The 19,613-nt window shown below is 36.9% G+C and overlaps 1 protein-coding gene across 1 annotated transcript in view; it reads right to left on the bottom strand.

The window, feature by feature from the left end:
• The window catches only part of PGM5 (phosphoglucomutase 5), a 173,406-nt gene that overhangs the window by 137,886 nt on the left and 15,907 nt on the right, over positions 1 to 19,613 (bottom strand). Inside the window, exons 2-6 of the mRNA XM_081280925.1 lie at positions 15,194 to 15,356; positions 11,542 to 11,688; positions 8,346 to 8,471; positions 5,594 to 5,784; positions 4,839 to 4,993 (exon numbers count right to left, since the gene is read on the bottom strand). Of these exons, the coding sequence (XP_081137051.1) occupies positions 4,839 to 4,993; positions 5,594 to 5,784; positions 8,346 to 8,471; positions 11,542 to 11,688; positions 15,194 to 15,356 (782 nt within the window). The remainder of the gene's footprint in view (positions 1 to 4,838; positions 4,994 to 5,593; positions 5,785 to 8,345; positions 8,472 to 11,541; positions 11,689 to 15,193; positions 15,357 to 19,613) is intronic.

Below are 19,613 nucleotides of genomic sequence, written 5' to 3'. Positions count from 1 at the left end.
ATCCTAAGCAGGATGCTCTCTTCCCACCAATTATTACTGCACCAAGTTCACTTCCCCCATCCTGTGTTACAATTTGCATTTCTGTAATTTTTCTTTACTTTTTAATTCTTTGTCTTCCCTATTAGACTAAAAATTCTACCATGGTAAGGGACCATGTATAAGAGATAGAAGGTCCTTAATAGCTATCTCCTGAGTGAATAAATGGTGGAAAACAAGGGTGGCACAAAAAGCAAAGAAAGGGTAGGAGAGAACCTATTCCCTCACCGCCATGTTCATGGGTGTGGACCTCCCATGGCCTTCCTCATAGTCAAAACACTTCTCCGATCTGGCTCCTCTGGATGTCTCCAAGGATGCTGGCCTTGTTTGAGAGAGTAAATATCCCCAGTGAGCAGGATTCAAGCCTGTGTGTTTGCCTTGTTTTACACAGCATTCGGCACAGCCCCAAGCACAGATGGGTGCTTCATAAATATTATTGAAGGATGATGACATAGAGGATTATTTAATACCTCTATGTGGGGTGGAAACAAACCTCAGGCCACAAATATACTTTGAATGAGCTTCACTTGTCAAATCATGTGAACCAAAATATTTTCAGCAACAAAGACTCATCTACAACCACAGATCAGACATATTCAGAATGACAAAGCCCCAAAAGAATGCCATTTTCAGGGCTGAAACTTTATTATTCTGAGGTAAATGGAATCCTTGTTCTAGTGACACTGTAAGAGTAGAAATTAAAGACACTGAAAGTCTTTCCCTTGGGAAACAACAATTATCTGTGAACAATGGAAGTTTGTCTGAATAATTCATCAGTTTCAAAGGTGCAGGCCCCCCCTTATTCTGGAATCCAAGGAGATTAGGCAAGTGGGTCATTTAATGTGTCTCTGCTACTCAATTGTTATTCTTTGGGGGCCTGGCATTTATGGACATAATCCTATGATTTTATTAATTCAAAAAAATGAGCTATATAGGAAACCACTGACAATATCAACATATTAAAGCTGCATTTATTTTACCTAGGAAGAATAAAGCTTATGAAGTGTCCATCACGAGAATCCACTTGGGAGCTACACAACAGATCAAATACCCAAAACAAATCACCACGTCAGAGCCCCACAGAATGTCTGAATCCCAACCAGCAAGCATGAATAATCCTTTTAAATGGTCACTTACATATCAGAACAGGTCCTTTGTGAGATTTCTAAGCAAGGCCTCTAGTTTCTGACTGATACACAGAGATTTATAGGGAAGGGGGGGGGGATAAAGTGAAATCAAGAAGTACTGGGAAATTTCCACAAGAAAAGAGGACAATGGTTTTTGTTGTCAAAATAAAACCAGCCTCGCTTGGCCATCATTTGAAAAGTTGCTGGCTACCCCACAGGAGGGTTGGGCAATATTCTCTACTGGTTTCTCAGGGACCCTTCCAATCTAGTAGTAGTTACTGGGCAGATACATTAGAACACTATATCAGAAGACCTAGTTTTAAATCCTGACACTTTCTAATGAGCTGTGGGACCTTGTAAAAATCATCTTCTCTGATCACTAGTTAATATCATTAATATAGAGATAAAATTATTACCAAGATCTAGTGAAATAACTGTATGAAAATTCTCTCTACATTGTAAGATTGGCTATATATGTACAAGGTATTATTAAACACAATTTCATAATATTAAGTAACCTATATAGCACTCGGGGTCCTATATAATTAAATTCTCAATTTCTAGAGATGGTCCCATTCTTTGCTTCATTCTGTACAATTTTATTAAGCTTTTTTTTTTAATATGAAGAAGGATATAAGTAAATGTAAATGAACTCAAACCTGCTCTTTGGTACTGCTATGCAAGAATCTTAAACTGTGTTTAGTTCACTATTATGGGCTTGATGTCAATATCCCCTAAAGAAGAAAAGTAAAGTGGGAGGTATCCGATGAAAGAATACAAGGTCAACTTTTTAAAAATCAATTATATTTCTAATCATTAGTAGCCAACAGTTGGAAAATTATATTCATAAAACCATTCCATTTATAATCACATCAAAATATAGAAAACAGAAATATTTCTTTACAAAAATTATAAATTGTAGGAGACCTTTATACTAAAAAACACAAAATACACATAAAAGAAATTAAAGAAAATCTAGATAGAGAAATATGCCACATTCATAGATTGAAAGGCTGAATATTATTAAAATGTAATTCTCCCCAAATGGCTCTGTAGATTTAACAAAAAAAAAAATCCCAATCCCAATAGGTTCTGGTAGAAATTGACATGCTGATACTAAAATGTATGTAGAAATGCAGAGGATCTAGGATGGATGAATGGATGGGGATACACACACATACAAAAAAGGAAAAATTATTGGCAATTCACCTGATTTCAGTGCAATATTTTCATAAGGATCAACAAATAAAATCAGGGAGCAAAACAGAGAATCCTGAAATAGATACACATATATATGGCCAACTGATTTTTTAACAAAGACACAAAAGCTATTCAGAGGAAAGGAAATTCTCTCAATAAATAGGGCTGGAACAACTAGACAAAGCAAAAAATAACCTTCAACTACTACCTCACACCATACATAAAAATTAATAAAAATCATAAACATGAATGAAAAGTTAAAACAGTAATGATTCTAAGAGAGAAAAAATCTTTCTGAAGTTGAAATAAGTAAATATTTCTCATAGAAGATGAAAATATACATAATAAACATAATTAATTACAATAAAAATTATTAATAAACTGGACTTCATAAAATTTAAAACTCATCAAAAATCATAATTAAGAAAATAAAAAGCAAGCAACAGGCAGGGAAAATATTTGAGATATAAATATATATATTTGATATATATCTCAAATAATAATATTTGAGATATATATATATATATATATATGACAAAAGACTTATCCAAAAAAAATATAAAGAACCTCTACAAATCAATAATAATAAAAATACAATGAGCTTAACTTTAAAAATGAGCAGATACATTCCACAGATATGCCAAAAGAAGTTATACAAATGGTCAGTAAACATATGGAATTGAACTCAACCAGTAATTGAGATGATGTGAATCTAAACAATGATGAAATAATATTTTGCAATTTCTAGAATGGCTAAAATAAAGTCTAAATGTTGTTGAGGATATGAAACAACTGGAACTCTCATAAATTGCAAGTAAGAGTACAGAATGAAAGCCAGGTATTTGATTGTAAAACTAAACATTACATCTATCCTACAATCACCATTCCACTCCTTGATATTTACTCAGGAGTAATGAAAATGTGTCCACAAAAACATTATTATGTAAGAGTGCTATAGCATCATGATTCATATAGTTAATAATTGGAAACAGTTGAAATGTCCATCAATGGGAGATTGGAAAAATAAATTGGGATAAACTCATGTATTAGTAATACCACACAGAAACAAAAAAAGAGATGAGTTACTAACACATGCTATATATGTAGGTAAATAAAAATGTATATATTAAATGACAAAACACAGCAACAAAGAAGTATATAGTACATGATTCCATTTGTATGAAGTTTAAATCAGTCAAACACATGGTGATAGAAACTGTTGCAATGATTGCCTATGAGGGACATGGGGTGATGGAAACCTGGGTGGTGGTTATGGAAGTGTATACATTTCTCAAAACTTGGTGAACTGAACGGTTAAGACTATGCATTTCACGTATACAAATTTTTACTTGATGAACGATTAAATGAACAACATTACAAGGAAAAAAACTACACAATCCAGAAGGTGGGACTCCCCAGGACAACTGGTAAAGTCTCTTCAAAAATCACTGTCATTAAATACAAGAGAAAAGGACTGCACCAGATGAAGAAAAGACCTAAGAGATGCAACAGGTAAGTCTTGGATGGAATCCTATCATGAAAGACATTTGGGAGACACTCGGGGGAAATTAAAATATGATCTTGGTTTCACATGCCACAAAATTGTATTAATAGAACATTGGAGATTGTTGATGGACAAGAAAAACATCTTACAAGCAATATGTTCTTTTTGATCTCCTTTTGGCATTAAATTACATACATGTTGTGTATATTATGTATTTTAGTTATATTGGTACAATATATATTATGGAAAGATTTTCAGTAAGGAATATAAATTTTGTTATTTGTTTGTCTGTGTTCTCCAACTGTCCACCACGCACATGTCCTGTTTTAATAATAATATATACTGTTTTTAAAATATTAGACTCAAATTCACTGTTTTGTAAGTCAAGGTAGGAGATGGTAATAAGGGTAAGAGAAAGGAGATTTACTTCATAGTGATTGGTCAACACTGACCAATCTCTTACTGGGCAATTTCCATCGCTCTCTCATAGCATTCTAACAAAAAACCATCCCATTTTTACAGAGCTAATGAAGGTACAAGCAAACTTTTATAAATAATATGATCTGACCTCAATCTCCATACTCTGTACCACTTCATTTATATATACTTTCATATTTAGTAAGTTCTTTTACTAGTCTGTGAAGTATATGTACAAAGTGTTTGTTCTGTTAAATGTGTTTCATGAGTCACCTCATTCACACCTCATAACGATCAATGTAAGGATGATATCATTATCCCCATTTTATTGGTAAGAAAATGAAGGCACAGAGCTCAAACAAGAAATAAGAAACAAGCTCAGGCCAACTGATCTTTGGTACTTCTACCCAGTAAACCATACCATGTCTCTAAGTTCCTATGCTTTCAACATGTTCACAGAGGGTTAGAGGAGAATGAGTCCCAGCTGCCAACAAAGGGTACGTTGACATCAGACATCTATCAGAAAGTTTTTTAACAGTGACATTCTTACCTACCTGTCTAGGGCAGTGCTGGTTGGCATACTTCTCCCAAACCCTCGAACTCCTGTCTGACGGAAATATGGAATGCAAGAGAGGTTGGCAGCAATGACAGCCAGGGAGTCAGAAGGACTCACAAAGAAGCCATTTTGGCCTAGGATCATGTAACGGTCCTGTGGGAAGGAATGTGTGAAAATTATCAGACAGAAGCATCTGCTGCAAGCAGCTCATTCCCATAATCATCCCAAGCCACTTTACTGTCATCTTACATTTAAACAACCTAAAACCATTTGAATGAGGCCAAAGAGAGCATGGGAATCCTTATAAATCCCTGAACATCAAGGGCCTAGAATCCTGACACAACGAGCAATGTGTTCCACCTGTTGAGATGTGCATAACTACTTCATGCTTCAGTAGCCTCCATAGCTTTAATTCTAGCTTCTTCCAAACAGAATGGAGAGCAGAGCTTATTGCTGAATAGCTGGTTCCTAACAGGGTGTTTTCAATAAAACCAGCTATAAATAAAGATTTATTATATGAATATTTTTAAAAGAAATAGCTTCTTTATAACACATGTTCATCTGAAACTAAAAAAAGTAGTGACTATTTAATTGCAATATTTAGCCATTAAAGAAGAGAACAGATGCATAGCCAGTTAGGGTCCACATGCCCTGCGCATGTCAGCTCCAGATGTGTTCATTAATTCTCTGGTTTTCAATGCTTGGCTCAAAACATGGTAAAAGAGTCATCAGACAGAAAACTTTCATACTTACCCCATCGGCATCAAACGCAGCTCCAAATCCATATTCTCCTCCTTTCATGGCTTCCAAAAGGGTTGTTGCATATGTCAGATTTGGGTCGGGATGCTGCCCTCCAAAGTCTTCCAGGGGAACACAGTTTATTGCAGAATTGGCTGGGGCCCCCAGCTCATCACACAGAACTTTTCTCACATACGGTCCCATAACTAAAAAAAAAAAAAAAAAAAAGGAAAAAAATAAGACATACAATGATGTGAATTACCTGCAGAATCCTTTCCCCTTGGTATTTTGTTCTTGGTAAGAACAAGCAAGCCCACTTAATCACGAAGAATAAAAAGATAAATTTTACAGGCTTTTCCAAGACACAGCAGAAAATAATATTCACATTTATTACATTTATTGAGCAACTATGTGCCAGTGACTATGTTAGGCATATAGAAAATGTAGTCAATAATCCCACTAAGCAAAGTTTTTCTCCCCCAATTTTTCTAATATGTTGCCTGAAAGAAATCAACCATATAAAAATGATTCATTACCTGCTGTTTTTCATGTATTAAGTGCTTTAGCCAAATATATGCAAAAGCACTAATGGGTTCTACAGTGTCCTTTGCCTGTGCAATTTTTGAACATTGCCAAATGTGTAAACACTGTAAACCACTCATGTAGCATATAAAACTAAGCACATTTTGCAAAATACGTGCTAAGGAATAGTATTTCCCTGTTCCCTGGAATGGAATGCCTAATATAGAACTCCTGTGTTAGGTATTGAAGAGATAGAAGCAAAGCACGTAGTTTGTACATTCCTGGCCTCTTAATCTAATCATGGGATGAGTCAAAGCTACAGACGAGAGACTGGAGTGGTAAAATTAAAAGAGGTGCCATTCAAAGCACATTTATAAAATAATTAGATCCAATGGTTTAAGAGGAGCCATGGGCACAGGTAAGGCTTCCAGGAAGAAGCAGCATTCCTGGGGAAACTTGAAGAAGAACATATATTTGACATGGGTGGGAGAATTCCACCCACATGGAAGGGAACAGAGCCTGCAATAGCACATTGGGCACATTTGAGTACTCCTGTGTAATCCTTTTAGGTGAGATATATGTAAATTATCATTTTCATATATTTGCCACCAACATAGTATATCCTCAGAAAGTAAACATTTTTTGTTTTTGTCATTGTTTTAATTTTGATTGCTTAGTGGCCATTTCTCTTCCTTTAGTAGCAGCATTTTGGGGTTTCTTCTGGTAAATCACTTTCTTCTCCATCTCAATTCATATCGTTTGAGTACAGCTAAATCCCACTGCACCCAAGGCTAAGGAAGTAACTTAGGTCTACCTGATGAACGTCCTCTGTCCCCCAGCTAGAGTAATTGATTCAGAGATGGACATGGTATAAGTCTGGTAATGAGGCTCCAATCCATAAATATTGTTCAAACTCTTTGGAAAGAGGACCTCTTTTCTCTAGGTCACATAAAGCTAAGGCAGAAACTTAGAAGATCTTTTTTGGGGGGAATATAATCAGCTCAAAAGAAAGAACAAAGCAGCCCAAACAGAATCCCTTAGACTAAAGCCCATGGAGGATCCAACTCTTAGTGGGCTCAGAGCTCCCAGCCAAAAACCACCAAAATTTTGAGGAACACAATTAACATAAGTGTGAAACCAACAAAGAGTAAAGAGAAATTATACAGAGAGAAGAAAACTTTTAAAAATATATCAATCATATTCTAGTAGAGATGAACAAGATAGACCGACAATACCAAGCAAGGATGGAGAGAAACTGGAGCACTCAGGCACCGCATGTGGTATAAATGGTACATCTACTTTGGGGAAATGTTTGATAGTTTCTTACATAGTTAGACATACACTTGTCATCAGACTCAGCAATCTCACTCCTAGGAGCTTACCTAAGACAAATGGAAATATATGTTCTCATACAGATTTGTTTGTAAATATTCATAACAATGTTATTTAAAATAGTCAAAAACTGGGGGTAAAAGCCTCATTTCCATCAATGGATAAACAAACTGTGGTACACCAATACAATGGAATACTACTGTGTGATAATGAGAAGCAAATACTGATATATTCAACACCACGCCTGCATCTCAAAAACATTATGCTGAATGACAGAAACCTGAAGTAAAAGTCTACAAACTTTATGCTTCCATTTCTATGGCTTTCTGGAAAAGGAAAACAATAGAGGCAGAAAGCAGAGAACTGGTATCCAGGGGCTGGGGGTGGGGAGATGACTACATAGGCCCACAAAGGGAACTTAACGTGGTATGAAGTCAGAGATGCTCAACACTGAAAAGTCACCAGAAGCCGTGTATTCACATTTAGTGACAGGGTAGATAAATACAAAAAAAAAAAAAAAAATACAAGAATTGAAAAGTGTTGACTCCTGAAAGTAGGAAATTGAGAAAAGAATAAGGTGAAGATTTTTTTTTATAACAAACTTAGAATTATTTGATTATTTAAATTACAGCATGTGCTTTGATCACAAACACGTAAATAAATACAGTCTTAATCCACTCCACACTCTCACAGACATAGCCTCAAACTCATTTATTCAACTTTTGTTTTCATGTTATGCTGAAAAAAAGAAATTAGAGAACTTAAGTTTTCCAGAACCTTCCAAATACCTGAACATAGACAAGTTGTGTGATTACTGGTGAATCCAACTTCCTCAAAATCTCAGAAATCCAACATTTGAAGAAGTCTGCTTAACATTTCTCAATCACTACTTTGTAGAAAACCACTAGCTCACCTCCATGCATTGCATCAATGCGGATCTTCAGTTGGCCTGGCCCAGTCAGCAAACTCTTAATGGCATTAAAGTCAAAGATGGTCCGAAGGAGGTTGAGATAGATATCCACAGGGTCCACAATCTCCACTGACATCAGAGAAACAAAGCGGGGTGTCAATGACCATATCCAGGAAAAAGACTTAGAAGTGTAAAGACTGTGACTATCCTAATTGCATGAACTTCTGATCACAGTTCTGACCTAACACAATAACCCCATGTGTTACCTGGAAAGTACAGGGTCCTTTTGTAGATAAAATCACAAATTGAGGTATACTCAAGATGCTACAAACTTTTCAGATGATCAATGGGTAAAAATAATATCAAATTATAAATTCTTCTTTACAAGTGAAAAATTAACCACAAGAATAATTTAAGATAAAAATGTACTCTGTCACCAGTACCCTCACCTTCTTGACACCATCTCTCTTCCTCAAAATGTACATGTATCATTGTTAACAGGCATCTTGGCATATCCAGTTGCCTTTCCTATGGGGGTTAGCCAAAGAATGACTCAGCTGGTGTGAAACAAATAACAGAGTGACCTCAGTAATGACCCCTATTTTCCAAATGCCTTTGTACCTATCAGATTCAAGTGCAGAATTAATTATGACAGTTATATTCCTGAGTTTGCAGGAAATGTTTTTTGTACCCAATCTAGTAGCCGATTTTTCAGGTAAATGACAAATATCTGAAAGTCCTCATTAAACACAAATGCTTTCCAGTGTCTGGCACCATCCAATGACCAGGAATTCAGAACAAGTCTTTTCCACTTATTTGACATCTGAAAAACCCAGAATGCACCGTATTTTCCACACTCGGCATCAGCATATAATTATCATAAAATACTTTCTAAAAGCAATAAATACCTGACTCTTGAGGAACTAAAATTTTACCCAAGAGTCTTGCTTTTTAAATTTGTAGTTAAAATATAAAACACAGATATATTGCTTTTCTATTTTTTCAAATACATACCACTTGGGAGCCCTGAAATGCGTAAATCTGTACTGGAGATGTTACCAATCCACCTTCAATAATTTTCAGGACAATCAGATACAATATTTAATGGATAAGATTTTAACATATGATATAAAATTTTCCCTTCATATGGTCAAATACACACCTAAAAATTCTTTCCTTTACATTTATATCAAAGTATGTTTGTCCATTCAAATTTAATGTAATACTTTAAGGAACAAGACATCTTTTTATTGTCTTTTGAAATGAGGAGGATATTAATCTAGAAAACAATTAAACATTAATCTCCATGAACTATATACCTAAAATGACTAATATGGTCAAATTGTATGCTATGTAAATTTTATGTTATATCTATTTTGCCAAAATAAAAATTTATCTATAAAATAAAATGTTATACCCTGAGTATTTCAGAAGTTTTACTCACTCAATAAAATAGGATGGTATTTTCGACAGTTTCACTCTGATTATTTAATTCTTAAACCACTTTTCTAAAGGCATTTGGTATTTACAACAGCTAACACATAGTACCAAACAGAAATATGAAAACAAGGAAACCAGCAGTTCTTGAAAATTCAGTTTATATCTGATAGTTCATGCTCTTGACACATTAAGGTGATACTCCAAAGGCTAATTTGCTTCCAATTAACTCAAGCCTTCAATGCTTGAAACAGCAAGAATGTAGTGCACAAATGATTTCAAAAGATTATCTCCAAATGCTCTTGGAGCCAGGGAATCCTTCACACACACTCTATTAGCAACAGCACTTTAGAAAAGTCATCCAACTCACAATATGGCTGCAGCAATGAGCTCAAATCTGAGCTCACCAAAGACCTGGGACTCTTGGACAACTATAATAAACATTGTGACAATACCAAAAATAAATAAATAAACATCCTCCCAATGGTAATACCCAATACTTCTCAGTCATCTGATAGTGCAGTCCTTCCAAACGTATGTAGTCAAGCATATTCAAACCATTTTGTTTAGTATAACATATCCCTTGTCCTCAGTTGTCTAGACATTCCATGTGTGTGTACACCTGTCCATGTACTTACTCCTAACTAGATTAATAAAAACAGGCACTGTTGCTTACAGTGCATATCACAATGTTTCAATAAATGTCTGTTCACTAGCTGAGCAAACCATTGACTCAAAAGTTTTTAAGAAACATTTTATAACATTGGCCCAACACAATAGCCCTCTGGACCATCTATTTTAAACTTTTCTCTGTCTCTAAAATATCGAGAGAGCATGAACTAATAATTTTATCTTTTCAGCCAAGTTAAATGACATACAAAGATAGCATCTTAACACAAACTGTATTCAATCTTGTAGGGTCACTAAAAGAATAAACATGTTAGTTCTGGTGCTATTTAAATGCTTTCTGGGAAAAAGCAATAGGTCAATATAGAAGCAGAAAATAATATACATACATGGTATTAATGTTGATATATGGTTCAAAATTAATTAAATAATGGGTTTTGTTTGGAGTACTTCCGAAGTTTTATTCATTTATTCACTCTGTTATATATTATTTATTAATTTCATTATGATTCTTGAATTCTTAAACCACTTGCATAAATACATTTGGGAATTAGTGAATTTCTTTGTAAAATCTCCTAACTATGCTTGGTATAGAGTAGATGATCAGTAATTGTGCATTAAATTAGGCTGAACAGCATGATTCTGACTTGCAAAAGAAATTTGTGGCTCTCATAGGAAATTTAATGACCCCATTGACTTGTTTGTTCTCTTCTTAAGTATCTAAGACATTCTAGCACCTTTTCCCTAATTGCTTAGAAATCCAAAGGTAACTTTTAGCAAGTCATTATCTTTTCCAGGAATGACATGATGAAGTCAACTATAGAACTTTTCCTACATATAAAACAAAAGAATTCGGGAAGTGATTTTTCAAAGCATCCAATTCTGGATATGTTGGCTGATCATGTCTCTCCATACTACATACAGTTTCCACATGTTTATCCATAGTCACCTTTTAGATTGATACTTCAATAATTTTCATGAGTCCACTCACCTACAGAACCACTGATCACCAACTAGGAGAGCCCCATTCTACCCATGCAACACCTAAACTCTAAAGTATGAACCCCGCTTGGAAGGCACTCCCATCCATGGGGCTTTTCTGACTTCTTTAAAATACATGTAATCTCTATATTACCTCTGAATGGTTTAAATTTGTTCTCCAGGTCAAATTCTTGTCTTCCTAGTCGAGACAGGTCAATTCGAAGATCAGGACATATGGCATACTCCTCAATTGTTTTGCTGATCTGATAGATTTTGTCTGAGACAACATCTGGTGCAGGACCTATAATTTGAACATCCAAAACCCATTTTTTTTAAGTCTCAGGAATTTCAATCAGAAAAATATTATCATCCTCCACCAAGATGGCGAAAGATTCATTTGGTCTCTAAACAATGAACAATCATTCACAGTTCAATTATCCTGAGTGTTTCTTATCCTGCATGCACTCACAATAGAGGGAATTTGGTCAGCCTCACCTGCTCTATACAGACCAATAACCTGCATGTTTGTTTGTTTTAATCCACTTCTAGGCAATGATACATCTGCTCTAAAAATAGTTTCACACCTGCTAGGGAGACCCAGTTATGTAATCAGCTTTATTCAGGATATGAGACATAAACAGGATATGCGTTTGACACAAGTGAGGGATCCCAGATTCAAACCACAGCTTCGCAAGTCCACCTAGAGAAAGAAAATCTGATTTCTCTCAGCAAACCTGCCTAGTTGATGTATGAGCTTAACCAGGTAAATCTTTTTCCCCAAGTCACACTCTCTAGTCACACCTCAGCAGGTCCAGTAGACAATTAAGGAATGAAAGACCTTAAATGCATCATACATGGGATCAATAGTTGTTCTCCCCTTGATTTTCTTATTTTTAATATTCATATCTTTTTAAATAATTTTTAGTTATAGATAAACACAATACTTTTATTTTATTTATTTATTTTTATATGGTGCTAAGGATGGAACCCAGTGCCTCACACTTGCTAGGCAAGTGCTCTACCACTGAGCTACAACCTCAGCCCTACATATCTTAATGTAAGCCTCTAAAGGTATTTTTTTGCAAGAGGGCTGGGAATAAAAAAAAAGCACATTGAAATATCTAATATATAAAAGAAATAGTTTTATATATGAAACTTATTACTTACCAAGTAACTTATTATGATTTTCTACTAAACAGAAATTATTTCTTACTTTGTTTTTTATGTCAATCCTTTGAGCTGTGCTATCCAATACAACAACCACTAGCCATATTTGGCTATTGAGCACTTGAAGTGTGGCTCATCAAACAGAGATGTGCTGCAGTTACAAAATGCACGTCAAAAATTTAAGAACTCAGGCTGGAGTTGTGGCTCAGTGGTAGAGCACTTGCCTAGCAAGTGTGAGGCACTGGGTTCAATCCTCAGCACCACATAATAAATGAATGAATGAATAAATGAATTTTTAAAACAATAGTTTTCATTCATAAGTTTATATTTATAACAAGTTGAAATAATATTTATCATATAGCACATTAAATAAAATATACTATTAATTCCACTTATTCTATTTTATACTTTTTAATGTGGCTACTAGAAAATTTAAAATTATATATGTAATTCATAATATATTTATTTTGGACAATGCTGCCTTTGAGTACAGCCTCATTACTATCTCCTAAAAAATGTCCATAAAAAGGCATGGCAATGGACAGCCTCATAGATTGCACCAACAATTACCTCCTTGAATAGAAAAAGTGAAAACCTCAAATAAATAAATATTGCCCTTCTCCTTCATTCCTTATTATTTTTTACCCTTCACAAACTTAAAAAGTAAGTAGTCCTTGCATATTTTATGTTTGCCAGATGTATGAATATGCCCCTGCACCCTCTTTGCCTGCAGTATCACATCATGATCTCTGGTTGTGTCTATCAATTTTAAGAAGTCTCTGAGCTTTAATATCAAAACACAGTAGTTCTAGCAGGCTACATGATTGTCTGTGATGCCACTCAACCATCCATGTTGAAAATCTCATCATTCACCAACAACTTCTGAACTCCTTGGCAACTTCCAAGTCCCTTAACACTATCTACTCCAATGACTTTCCTCTTCACTTTACTTTTGTCACTGCTGGGCACAGGCATAACTTAACTGTTTTTTTCTCTCTTAAAATCCTTCTTGTGAAATATCAATTTTAAACCTCTTCAGTCCACAAATTCTTTATCATATGTTCACCTGACTCCTGACCCATTCCTCACTCCTACACTGAAGGCTGTTGTCACTTGATCAATCTCAGGCCAATTCTAGTTTTACTGGACTCTTGATCCAGAGGGGACTCTGTGGTCCACCATTTGATCCCTGCCTTTATTAGCATCAGAGCTCAAGGCAACAAGTATGGAAACTTACATAGAACACATTTCATACTTTATATGGAATTTAGCACTCAAAAAAGCAGAGGAAGAATGATTACCCTCATTTTCCAAATGGAGACTTAGAAATTGGAAAAGATGACATGACTTAGTGAAGGTCATATCACGGAGGCTTCATTTGAATCCTGAGAATCTGATGTTAGCTCAGACACTTGTCACCATACTTGCCATCTTGATGCTCGGCCACTCCCTTGATGCCTTTTGCCAGTCTTGGCACACCACCATCATCTGCCCCTGCTACCCTTCCCAGACTCCCAGGCACTGTAGGAAGTTGTGAAGTTACACAAACTGGGTTTCTGGAAGTACAAGACTGCTTACCAGGATCCTCACAACTTCTTAAGACTCCTCAACAAATTTCTGAGAGTATTTTTACAAAATATCATCATTTATCCCAAGTTCCTTCTCTGTTCTTGACCCCTTATCTTGGCAATGAGCCTTTTTTCATAATTTGTTAGGCCAACTAATTCTGCACCCTTTAAAGCTACATCTGTACCCATTTTTGCCACCTTCTTCATAAGTCCTCTGCCTACCTAGAGTCTAGGTTTTAAACTAACTCCACAACTTACTCTGTGCTATTGGTCAAGGACTTTTTAATCTTTCAATTCCCCAGTTACTTCATCAGTTTGTTATGGGAATTCAATGGAACAACATGAAAAGTGCTGAGTATGGTTACTGGCCCACTGTAAGTGTTCAAAACATTGGTATTTTTTCATGGTTTCCATTTCTCCTCCACTTAAAAACATGCTTAGAATGGTCCTACCTCTAAATATATTTTAAAATACACATCATTCCAAATATGTCCCATTTCCCTGTGCCTATTAATGCTGCAGACAATTGGTTTTTTACCCACTAGATTTATCTGCATAACACGCAATACTATAGTAAAAGCCAATTAAATCTCTCTATGCCATTAGGAAGGTAGTTTCATGAATGATGCCAATACATGTGAACATGAAGAATTAAATGTTAAAGCCTAGAACTTAGGTTTAAAATCATTTGTCTGTCCCTGAGGAACAGTATGACCTTCCACGGCAACACAGCCTCTCAGGACTACAATTACATCTGTAAAATGAAAGGAACAGTCTAGATGACATTCAGAGTGTATTCCAACATTAAAATCCAAAGGCCTTCCATTATCAGATTAGCATCAACTATCTGCTATTTCACTGTGCTAAACAGTGCAGGAGGCAGGCAACCAACCAAATGGGTTCAAGAGCCCAATATGTCACTTCCTTATTTCATCATATTGGGCACCTCACTAGATTTTCTTGAGCCAATTCCTCTCTGCCTTGCTCATCTACCATCGGAGGGTCCTGGTAAAACTATGATAATAGAAAAGGAAAAAAAGTCATGCTTGTGGAATATTCTGAATCACATACCTCCATTGGCAACATTAAACTTCACTCCAAACTCTCCCCCTGGTCCTCCAGGACAGTGGCTAGCTGTTAGAATGATCCCACCAGCCGCCTTGATCTTCCTGATGATGCAGGAAACTGCAGGAGTTGATAAGATGCCATTCTGGCCAATAATCAGTCGTCCAATCTAAACCATTCATAAAAAAAGAAGAAAAAATCAATCCAAGTTGCACGGAATTGAAGGCATTCAATAAGAAAGTGTCCAAGACTCTGTTAACATACAATCAATTCCTTAGCCAAAGGAACTGGGTTTTAGGAATGGGCTTTAGGTTGGGGAGGGTCAGGGGTAGAGAGAACTTTTGGCATTGTCCAGAGTCTCCTAGACCATTTGGGACACTCAAACCTAGTAGTCCATTGTTAGCTTATAAATAGGATATGGCTCATTGAGCTTAGTAGTTTGAAACATCTGCTTTTGATAACCAAGGGATTCACTGGAACCATAAAAGTTCTTAGTTTGTTCCTGACTCAGAAGCTATGCACATGAACATGCTAGAAATTACAAGGACAAAGAAAATGAGTATTTACTCCCTTCCCCTGCTTCCTGGGCCTCTGAGCAAGCTCACACAGCAGGGGCCCTAGATGACAGCACCCTATCCTCAGCATGCATATTTTAACTGTATTCATCAGGGAAACCACTCTCCTGAAGGTAGGGATTCTATTTCTGCCACTATGTGACAACATGTGCTGGGGACACAGAAGAAATTATCAAGTCACACTAAGTAGAGACCTGGAAGTCATCCATGGGTGTAGTCAGACTACTTCTAGAACTACAAGACTGGCTTTTTAAAAGATCAGAAGCACAGATCTGAAGAGCATTATTCACTACACTTTTTTTTAAAACAGGGCTCAGAAACCCAGTCCAGTGGTTCTAAAAGTTTTTTCAAAACAGAATCATTTTGAAGCTTAAAAAAAAAAAAGTACTCAGATTGAATTCCAGATTAATTAAATCACAGTCTCTTGGAGTAAGATCCAGATATTAGTTGTTTTTAAAGCTCCACAGGTAATTCCAATGTTCTACCAGGCTTGGTGAGCAGCCCCGCTGTGACATGCAGGACCTGCAGGGTAAGCACCACCAGCAAGACTGATAGAAATGCAGAACCTCAAGGCCCATCCAAGACCTACTGAAGAAGAAATGTGTAGTTCAACAAGATCCCTCCTCTTCTCCCAGATAATTCATTTGAGGAGTACTGATGTAGCCTATAAGCCAGGGTAAGCTATCTCTTCTAGCTCAACAGCAAAGCTATCCTAGGGTCAATATTTCCAGATATATATATATATATCAGTAGAATGGAATATGGAAAAGAAGAGCCTCCAACATGGCCCCCAGTGGTCCTTGTCCTCTGGCATTCAGGCCTCTGCACATTCCCTGGATGATCAGTGTAATACTGTAAGAGCTGATAACTTTATTGCTTCCAAGGTGATGTTGACACTTCCCCTTGCTCTCTTGGACTGCTCATTCTGGAAGAGGCCACCCATCATGTCATGAAGCACTCAAACAGCCCTGTGGAGAGGATTCTGTGGAGAGGTACCCAGGCTCCCACCTACAGCTGACACCAACTTGCCATCTATACCACTGGGGCATCTTGTAGATGACCTTGCAGGGCCCATAAATTCTTCATATGACAGAAACCTTACCAACACTAGACTATGATCTCTTGAGCATCCCCAAGACAAATCAACTTATTTCCTTTCTCATTGAAACTGAAAGAGAATAAATATGTGTTGCAGCCAGGCACATTGACGTTCACCTGTAATCCCAGTGACTCAAGAGGCAACACAGGAGGGTCACAAGTTCAAGGCAAGCTTCAGCAACTTAGCAAGACCCTCAGCAACTTAGAGAGATCCTGTCTCAAAATAAAAAAATAAAAATGGCTGGGGATGCAGCTCAGTGGTAAAGTGTTTAGGGATTCAAATCCCAGTATTTCCCCCACCCCAACCAAAATACATATTACTGTTAGAAGCCACTAAGTTTTGTAGTAATTTCTTAAACAAAAACCAATAACTAGTACCAAGCAATGATCAAAGGAATCAAAAAGTAACTCCCAGTTTTCACCAGCTACCAGGTTGTAGGTTAACTGATATGGACCAGTAGAATAGATGGCATTTTATAGTAACTAGGATAGACAGAGAGAAGTGAAGACACAAAGACTAGGAGGATGTCAAGACAGAGGCAGAGATTGGAGTGACGTGGCCACAAACCTGAGAAGCCAAGGAATGCTGATTGCCACCAGAAGATAGAAAAGCCATGATACAGATTCTCCCCTGGAACCTCAGGGAATGTGGCCCTGCCAACACCTTCATTTCAACCTATGGTCCCCAGAGCTGTGACAGCATAAATTTCTGTTCTTGTGAGACACCAAGTCATGGTAATTTGTTATGGTCGCCCTAGGAAATTAATAAAAAATCTGTAATCTAACCCCAAATCTGTATTCATTTCCTAAGACTGTCATAACCGATTGCCATAAACTTGGTGGGTAAGATAACAGAAATAGGGCTGGGGATGTGGCTCAAGCGGTAGCACGCTCGCCTGGCATGCGTGCGGCCCGGGTTCGATCCTCAGCACCACATACCAACAAAGATGTTGTGTCCGCCGAGAACTAAAAAATAAAAAAAATATATTAAAAAAAAAAGATAACAGAAATAATCCATTGAAGTTTTGAAGACTGAGTCCAAAATTAAGGTATCAGCAGCGCCACACATCCTCTGAAGGCTCCAGGGGAGGGTCCTCTTGGCTTCTTTCAATCTCTGTTATCTCCATTTACTGATGGCTTCGCGGCCACATCACTCCTCTCTCTGCCTCTGTCTTCACATCCTATTCTCCTGTGTGTGTCTAGGTCTCCTCTTGTGTCAATCTTCCTTCTCCCAATCAGTCCAAGATAAATGTCATGAGAAAAAGCATAGTTTTCAAGATTTAGTAATTAATAAAGGACACAGAATTTTTGGAGTCCTTGCTGTTTAAATACAAATCACTCAATTTGAAGTAAAAGGCCTTGATATGACTCTTCGTTCTACCCCAAACCAAGCAAGAACCATTTCCCTTCCTTGGGGCTCAAGAAAAACCTCAGAAGTGGTCAAGAAGGGATAAGGTAGTGAAAATTCACTTAACATGAGACTCTGTAAAGAAAAACTCTTTGTAAAATTGAACATAACACAGATGATGCTACTCTTTTCACAAACCCCACAGCCCCCACAATTAAAAAATTATTTTTGAGGTAGTAGATTCTCTAACCACCATTTCAGTTTCTGAAAAAGTCCTAGAAATGCTATGCTCTGTCAAAGTAGCAGATGGCTGCCTTTCAAGGAAAAGTTGGTCTACTTATATAACCTGTTTTGGTTTTGTTTACAGCAATGAAACATTTGACTTTTATTCCTGAGTGATCCCAGACCACAGCCCAGAGAAAGCCAACAATGGCATTCTGCTGTCGCCTGGCTGCACCTGCCACAACACAGGGTCTGGATTTGGCTGGAAGATGGGCAACCCCAGCCAGCCCTGCAGAAGGGGTGCTCACCTGGAGGGACGTCACTGCCACTGAAGAACATTTCCTTCACTTCCCACTTGAAAAGGGAGCAAGGTGGTCCCTAATCCCCTGTCACTTACATATATAAGAAGTATACAAGTTTAGATACCACAGATAGACACCCCAACACTTTGACATGGACCCTGCAGACACATATGCATCACACATGCCTTCCAGATCCACAGAAAGCCTGAACTTGCTCCTAACCTGTCATGACTTTAAATGTTCAGGGAAGGAGGACACAGTAGAAGGTAGTATTTGGTTACCACCATTTTCCTCATACAGTTCCTTATGATCTATTCTTCTAACCTGATGCCGGTGCCTCCCATAGTCCTCAAATATCATCTACTAAAATCATTTTCTCTTCCAGTGTAGGGGCATGGCAGGTCCTGAGGGAATCAGTTTGCCCAGCCACATGCCAAAGCCCAGTGTCTGAGAAAGAGAAAACAAGATCTGAAAGCTTTCTCCCGAGCAAAATGAAATTATTCCTTTTTATCATGTACTACATATAGCTAGTTTTTTTAAAAAATATATTTTTTTAGTTGTAGATGGACACAATACTTTTGTTTTGTTTATTTATTTTCATGTGGTGCTGAGGATCAAACCCAGTGCCTCACACAAGTGAGGCAAGCACTCTGCCACTGAACCACATTCCCAGCCCCTAATTTTTAAAAATTATTTTATTTCTGTTGACTCCCTTTTTTCAGAACATTAACAACTACTCTTCTAAATTAAATTTAGTAAGAGTTCAATTTTCAATTTGTTCAAATTAAAGTCCCAGAGAGCAGAGATTTACAATTGAAACCCTCTTGCTAACACCTCAGTCTAACACCTCAGAAAAAAAACCCACAATTTCAACTCTCTGT

The sequence above is a fragment of the Spermophilus citellus genome (assembly GCF_964194105.1).
Source record: "Spermophilus citellus genome assembly, chromosome: 2".
NCBI lineage: Eukaryota > Metazoa > Chordata > Mammalia > Rodentia > Sciuridae > Spermophilus > Spermophilus citellus.
This window is presented reverse-complemented; position numbering and strand designations above follow the sequence as displayed.